Source organism: Macadamia integrifolia, unplaced genomic scaffold (assembly GCF_013358625.1).
Source record: "Macadamia integrifolia cultivar HAES 741 unplaced genomic scaffold, SCU_Mint_v3 scaffold1273, whole genome shotgun sequence".
In the NCBI taxonomy this organism is placed as follows: domain Eukaryota; kingdom Viridiplantae; phylum Streptophyta; class Magnoliopsida; order Proteales; family Proteaceae; genus Macadamia; species Macadamia integrifolia.
In genome coordinates this window covers 179919-187306 of record NW_024868139.1, presented here as the reverse complement: position 1 = coordinate 187306, position 7388 = coordinate 179919, and the positions used below count along the sequence as shown (strand labels likewise).

General features: G+C 40.3%; 1 protein-coding gene across 1 annotated transcript in view; it reads right to left on the bottom strand.

Annotated features, from left to right (window-relative positions):
- Positions 1-431: 431 nt before the first annotated feature.
- The window catches only part of LOC122063250 (CSC1-like protein At1g32090), a 47287-nt gene continuing 40330 nt past the window's right edge, over positions 432-7388 (bottom strand). Inside the window, exons 9-11 of the mRNA XM_042626951.1 lie at positions 3028-3352; positions 2478-2711; positions 432-962 (exon numbers count right to left, since the gene is read on the bottom strand). Of these exons, the coding sequence (XP_042482885.1) occupies positions 735-962; positions 2478-2711; positions 3028-3352 (787 nt within the window). The 3' untranslated portion in view covers positions 432-734. The remainder of the gene's footprint in view (positions 963-2477; positions 2712-3027; positions 3353-7388) is intronic.

Here is a 7388-nt window from a genome sequence, read left to right as displayed (position 1 = left end):
CTACAAATCCCCAACCTTCGTAAAATTTTAGGGATGAAAATGGTGCTTTTTGCACTAATCAGACTTAATCTTATGGCTGTGAATGAACTGAACTGAAACAAGGTCTGCCCAATTGGATCAGGCTCGAGCGATTCTAGTTCCATGGGCACATCAAGAAAGATGCTCTAGGCTTCGGCTTAACAAGCTCAGCCTAGGCTTTGGGAAACAAACCATCAGCTCTCCTTCCTTCCATCTCTCCTGAAGTAGACTACTATGGGAAACAAACCAACTTGCACAACAGAGATCTCTTGGATGACTAAGATTATAGGCAAGTGGAATTGACCCAGGGATCTCAAAAACAAATTCATCTATGTAGCAGAGAGTCGATAGCTGCCAAGTAACACAACATCAAATATTCAAGTGCTTGCAGTGACAAAGAAGTACACATGACATAGACGTAACAATGTAGATGAAATTACTTAAAAAGTAAAAGAATATTATACATTGCAAGTTCAACAACAACAAAGGCTTATCCCAACTTAATGGGGTCGGCTACATGGATCCAAGCAAGGACAAAGAAGAGAACAGGTAAAAGCTAAGGGAAGCAAAAGACTTGACTTTTTAGTTAATGTGGGGGTCCATCAGTCATTTACACTACTAAAAATTTACAATTAGAATGAGTATAACCTCAGGAAAAGGGATCTAGTGGCTAAGAATGTAGCTCAAGACTTCAGTCAAGCATTTACATCAATAATTCATGGCTCAAAATCATAATTATATACGTAATGGGGTGGTGAAGGGGAACTGACTTCACTCATTGAGGGTGTCGACATGTGATATTGGTTCTTGTCAACTCTAACTTCAACCAGCTCAACTTCCTCGAATGACCGGAAAATTGGGTGCAAGTATGCATCAGCCAAATAAGCTTTAAGATTAAGGCTAGGTTCTGCATCTCTTTCCATGATGTCCTTTCCCATAGCTTCCTGGAAAATTTTAAAAGGAAAAAATATGAAATTCAAGTACAATGCACAATACCACTTTTAGGAAACCCTCATGGCCTAACAGTACAACAGGGGAAAAAAAACTATCAACCACGTTAAAGGAGACATGTCATCAATGGAATCGTACAAGTAATATAGGAACTCGCATTAAAGCACACGAGAAATCACCTTACAATTTTTTCAAGTAAGGAAAGTCCAACAATCTCGAGAGCTAATGGTGAATGATCAGACCTTATTTCCCGTGATGAATGAATGATTATAGTACTTTGACCAAAACAAAAATCATTGCATAAAAAAAATCCCAGATTGTCAAGGTTAAAGCTATTACAACAACAACAGACTCAGCCTCATCCCAACTAAATGGGGTCTGCTAAAAGGTCAAAGCAATTACTAAATGAACAATGAAGCAATTTCGTGCCAGCTTAAATGATTCGACTTTCTAGACCACCCAAGGCCACATTGCCAGATTCAATGATCCAACTTTTCAGACCACTAACTTCTTGGCCTGAATGTTTCAATGTTCGCTCCAATTTTAACAAAAATGGCCTAAAGTGCACCCTGCCAAGGGTGTTATTAAGCCTAAAACATGAGTTCTCTAGGAAACTCAGGTCCTGCCAAGCTTGGGGGAGGATTCAGGGTCATGAAGTGTAAGTATTGCTAGCATTTGCAGTACTCAACTGGAAAAGCTGATTCAATAGTAGCTGAATTGGAAACCATTAACGAAGGGTTTGAGTTGTCTCTTGAGAGAGGCTGGTCTAATCTGATTGGAAAGGGACACACAGTTGCTGCTTAGATGGCTGTTGTCTCACACTAGGTTCTTGGCGGTTGTTGTTCCTTATTAGAAATAGAGCATTGTGTGCTAGAAGAGGTTCTCTCTTTATTGGAGATTGAGGTCCACCAACTCATCTGCAGATTTTCCAGCTAGGTAAGGGTTCAATAGGGATTTCATGTATCTGGGTACAACCCAATCTCCTACTTGTGGGCTCAAGCCTTTGTTGCTTTTGCGTTCTTTCTTGTGGAATTCTACATGCTGCATTTTGGTTCTTTGAGCAATAACAGTGTTACAGATACATATCAAAGAAATAAAGAAAATTAAAACATCTCACCTAAAGTGTAAGGCAGCCTCATGACTGATTCATAAACCTTATTAGTAGGCCTTCTATAATGAATAATTATGCTCACATACAAAATCCAAAGAGGAAAGAGGTTTCCTTCGCTAACCGCCTTCGTTCTGCTAACTTGTTAACTCTTGTGGCCTTGGTTGGATTGAAACTTAAACCCCAAGGAGGGCCATCTTGTTAAGCTACAGGGCAGGGCATACTAATGAAACACATGACACTAACTTGAGGTGTGAAAATGGCATGCACCTTGCATGAGTTCATGCCTTTATTAATGCCCAACCATAAGAATATCTTTGAGAGCCTTTTAATTTTTGATAAAAAAAAAAATAGTGCGGTCATTTCTCATAAAGATTTCAGAAAGAACCCTGGGGTTTACCTCTAGCGGGTATTTCCTGAATGCATCCTCAAAACGAATTTTGCAGTACTTGTGAAACCAAAGTGTTAATATGGGTAACAAAACAAGTAGTGGAGTGGAATTAGCAGCTTTTTTCGTGCTAAGGAGACCCAGCAGCAGAAGGTGAGATATGAACAAGCTTCCAATAATACGGCTGTGAACATGTGGCCAAAATGCAGCAGCGCTCTCATATTCTTGGTTGTACACATTAATAATCTGTAAAATCCAACATAATTGAGAACTTTGTCACAGAAAACTCCAAGGAGATTTAACTAAAATATAAAAACTTAAAGAACGCCAGTGTTCTATCTTTTCATCTAGTTTAACTTCCCTGATTTTAAGTCTAAGCTAATATCTTGCCATGATCATAACTAAAGAACTTTCTTAATTTGTAGTATTACCATATTTCCTTTATTAAAAGGCTCCAGCTAAAATCCTCTTCAAGATATTTATCAGAAAAAAAAAACTCTAGCACATTTCATGAGTCCATGACAGGAAAATAGAAGGAATGGCAATAAAGGAGTGGACAAACCTGATGGCGATAAACAAGATATGCTAAGGCAAAAAAGACAAGTATAAAAGGAAGAAGAATCGGAGTGACCACAGCATACACAATGCCAAGAAGAAAATATAGTTGGAGTGTTGGGAGAGTCTCCGGAAGCCCCACACTTCCAGGGTACATTGCTCTCGCCCTGTCTCTTTCTGTTTTCACCAGGAACATGTTCTTCAGGTGATATATCACCAATGGCTTCAGTCGGAGAATCTCAGCTGCAATTCCAGCCCATCCATCAACCATTATGTAAGTAATAAAGAAAGTAGCCTTCATTGGTATTGAGACACCAATTGTCCTAGGGATCCTGCAAAATGTAAAAATAAGTATGTAGAAGTATTTAAGTATTAGTGAAACAATAGATGAATAGGTATAGTATTGCAGATGAAAGACAAAGATGCTGAATAAAAGAATATAATATCGTATAAGAAATCCTTGGGACTCCTTATGTGGAGAGTAGTAGGGTTCAAACCTTAAATAGAGAAGAAAAAACAGTCTAAGAAATAAGAATACCATGGGACAGAGGAATATCCAGCACTGAAATGATCAATCGGATGATTGTACCATCCAACCTGTCATTCTTCCAGACAACAAGGCCCAAAAGAAAGTCCAAAGTCCATGTAATAAAGTCTCTCCAAACTCCCCAGCAAAGTAAACACCAGAGGCTCAGACATATTTTCCATATGCAAGGAGATTTCCCGGTAATGCATCTCTCTTCTAGAACTATGCCAAAGTCACCTCAAAATCCATCTTAAAATTTCCATGTAAAAACACCAATGTTAAACCACTTCCTTATGAAAATGATTTATTAGCTTCCTTGTGAAATAATTGTTACCATCAAACAGCTGTATTACCATTTCGGGGATTTTATTTGAGGAAGTTGACTACAATGACATCGTACTTTCAATCTTAATGAAAAGCACTGCATCAGTGCTGCTAGTGAAAGACTAGTGGCTTATTTGCTTTGGAAGGAGCTAAAAACCATACTCATTAAATACTAGCATATTCTAAATATACTGTTGTAATAATGGGTTTATGGGTATTCTAGAGTTCTACCAAACATGTCCTTAATTCCATTAGGGTTATGGTCTATGGTCTTGAAATATTCTCTATAATATTCTTGTAATGTTCCCTAGAATATCCCTTTCTCTCTATTATAAATAAAGAGGGCTAGTCTCTGTGAGACATAAGCTCAATTCCCCAATTCAACATGGTATCAGAGCCATGAAACCCTAAACCCTTTCCTCACCATTCTAACCCTACCGCCGCCATCTAAACTCCTCGCAAAGCCAGCGATCACAATTCCCCACTACCGCCGCCTGTGCCTCTAGCCTCTGCCAGCGACAGTGACTTCTATCACCGCCGCTAGCTTCTAGTGCCTCCTCTGGGCACCACAACTTTTCCCTCGGTGGTTAAATGTGATCTTTCCCATCAAGGTTGTTCATCTTGTTATCTCTATCAAATGATATACCAGAGATCTATTCTTTAGATCTTGAAAACTCTGGTGCTATTGTCTGAGACCCTTTGGTTTTAATCAACAACCATGTCTAAAGTTACTATAGCATCTTCAAGATTTGACAGGGCCTCTTCATCTGTCCCTGCCATTCTCTCTAGTCCATCAAACTAGATGGGAGAAACTATTTGTTGTGGTCTCATTCTTGTTACTTGGCTATTGGTGTTCGTGGCTTGTCAAGCTATATTACTAGTGCTACGAAGAAGCCTACTACTGCTGACAAAACCCAAGTCAAATGGGAGACAAAATAACTTTCTCGTGATGTCCTACCTCATTAATTCCATCAACCTACTATTGCTCGGAACTATCTCTTACTAGATACTGCTGCCAAGATCTGGAAGGCTGCCAAGGACACCTATTCCCAGGTTGGCAATGATGCCCAATGTTACAAGCTGAGGAAACAGGTTGGCGATGATGCCCAATGTTACAAGCTGGGGGAAACAGATCCATGCCACTAAACAGAAGGAACTTTCTCTTTCCCATTATTATTCCACCCTCAAAGGTTTGTGGCAAGAGTTAGACTTTTATGATGATACTATTCTTAAATCCAAAGCTGACATTGTATCATTGCAAAGAAAGAAGATAAGATTCGTGTTCATGTATTCCTTGTTGGTCTCAATACCTAGTTTGATCAAACTCGAGCTCAGATTCTGAGTAGGGATCGCTTTCCCACCCTAGAACAAACCTGTGCCCTAGTTCAAACTGAGGACACTCGTTATACTGCTATGATGTCCTCTACTACACGGGATCGATGTGCTCTCTACTCTGGTTCAAGGAATCAAACTAAGGAAACTTCACCTAGACCACATAGAAGGAGGTTGTCAAGTGTGATTACTGTGGAAAGGAACGTCACACCAGGGACGGGTGCTAGAAGTTACATGGTAAACAAGCCAACACCCGTAGTTGTGGACAGGGACAGTCCAATGTTGTCGTGAATCTAGTTTCTGATAACACTCCCACGGATTCCTCCATCTCCAGTGAAGTTCTACAGACCTTGCGCCAACTGATAACCAAGCTGGACACTGCTTCCTCCTCTGTGGCCTCAGTTACTTCTCTGCCAATTTCCTCTGATCCTGCACCATACACAGGTACTCCATTTGGTGGCTATTGTGCGTCAATTGAATCCCCTTCTTGGATTGTCGATTTAGGGGCAATTGACCATATAACAGGGTCTCTTAAACACTTTGATGCTTACTCTCCTCTATCAGGAAACCAAAAAGTCTGGTGGTAGATGGGTCTCTTTTTCCTATCTCTCAAAAGGGTTCCATCTGTCCCAGTCCATTATTATCCTTGTCTTCTGTTTTACATGTTCCAAAGTTTACTACTAATTTTCTTTTCATAAGTAGAATTACTAGAGATCTTAATTGCAAAGTAACATTCTTTCCTACCCATTGTCTTTTTCAAGACTTGGTAACGGATCATACGATTGGCAGTGGTAAAGTGGTGGATGGGTTGTATTTGCTTGATGGGTCTCCTACTGCATTGACCTCTCAACACAGAGTTCCAGCTGCATCCACTCCTACCTTGTATCTACCAGTGCCATCATCGCTTAGGTCACCCAGCATTAGGAATTTTAGAAAAGTTATTTCCTGATTTATTTCGCAAGAGTAATCCAAATAATTTCTTTTGTGATGCTTGTCTTTTAGCCAAACAAACTAGATCTATTTATCCTTTTTATAATAATAAAAGTTTAATTCCATTTGCTTTGATCCATTCTGATGTGGTGGGACCATCCCATCATGTCTCTATTACTAGACATTGATGGTTTCTTACATTTATTGACTGCTTTAGTCGTACTACCTGGGTGTATTTACTGCATCAGAAGAGTGATGTATTTTCTTATTTGAAACAATTTCATAAGATGGTTCAGACTCAATTTGATGGTAAGGTTTGGATACTCCAGTCTGACAATGGCATTGACTACATTGATGGAGAATTTCAGGTGTATTTAGCTAATCAGGGTATTATACATCTAGCTAGTTGTGTAGACACGATTGCTCATAATGAAGTCGTGAAGAGGAAGAATCGCCACCTGTTGGAGGTGGCTCGGTGCCTGATGTTTGAGACACATGTTCCACCACAATATTGGAGTGATGCGGTGTTATCTACATCTTAATTGATAAATCGCTTGCAACTCAAGTATTGGGAGTGATGCAGTGTTATCTACATCTTCGATGCATCTTTCTTGAGTACTCTCCCACTCAGAAGGGTACCGTTGTTATCATCCTCCCACGAGGAAGTATTATCTGACCATGGATGTGGTGTTCCATGAATCTGGTGCATAATATCCTACATCTCTTCAGGGGAGTTGCCTATAGTGGAAGATGTGCCATTAATTGCTCCATGGAAGTTGATAGAGTAAATAATGGTTACTTGGAAGGAGGCACAAGTCAGGAACAGCTGGAACCTATTTCCGCCCAAGGGGAGTCAACCCCCATTTCCGCCCAAGGGAACCAGAGTCCATTTCGCCCGAGGGGAGCAATCGACGATTTCAGCCAGGGGGAACCAACTACTCCAGCCAAGGGAGAACAGCTGACCAGATCCACTCAAGTGTTGTGAGTGCCGTCGTCGTAAGTAACCTACCATCAATGCACCAATCCAGTCGCATGCTCCAAAACCAAGTCCTAGTGTTGGTAAGTCCCTTCCTACTAATTCATCCCTTGACTTACCTATAGTTGTTCGTAAACCTCAATGGGAATGTACTAAACATCCTATTTCTAATGTTGTCTCCTATAAGCATTTGTCTCCTTCTTTACATTCCTTTGTTTCCTCCTTGGCGTCTGTTTTTGTTCCCCATAACTGGCAGGAAGCTCTTGCCGATCCAAAGTGG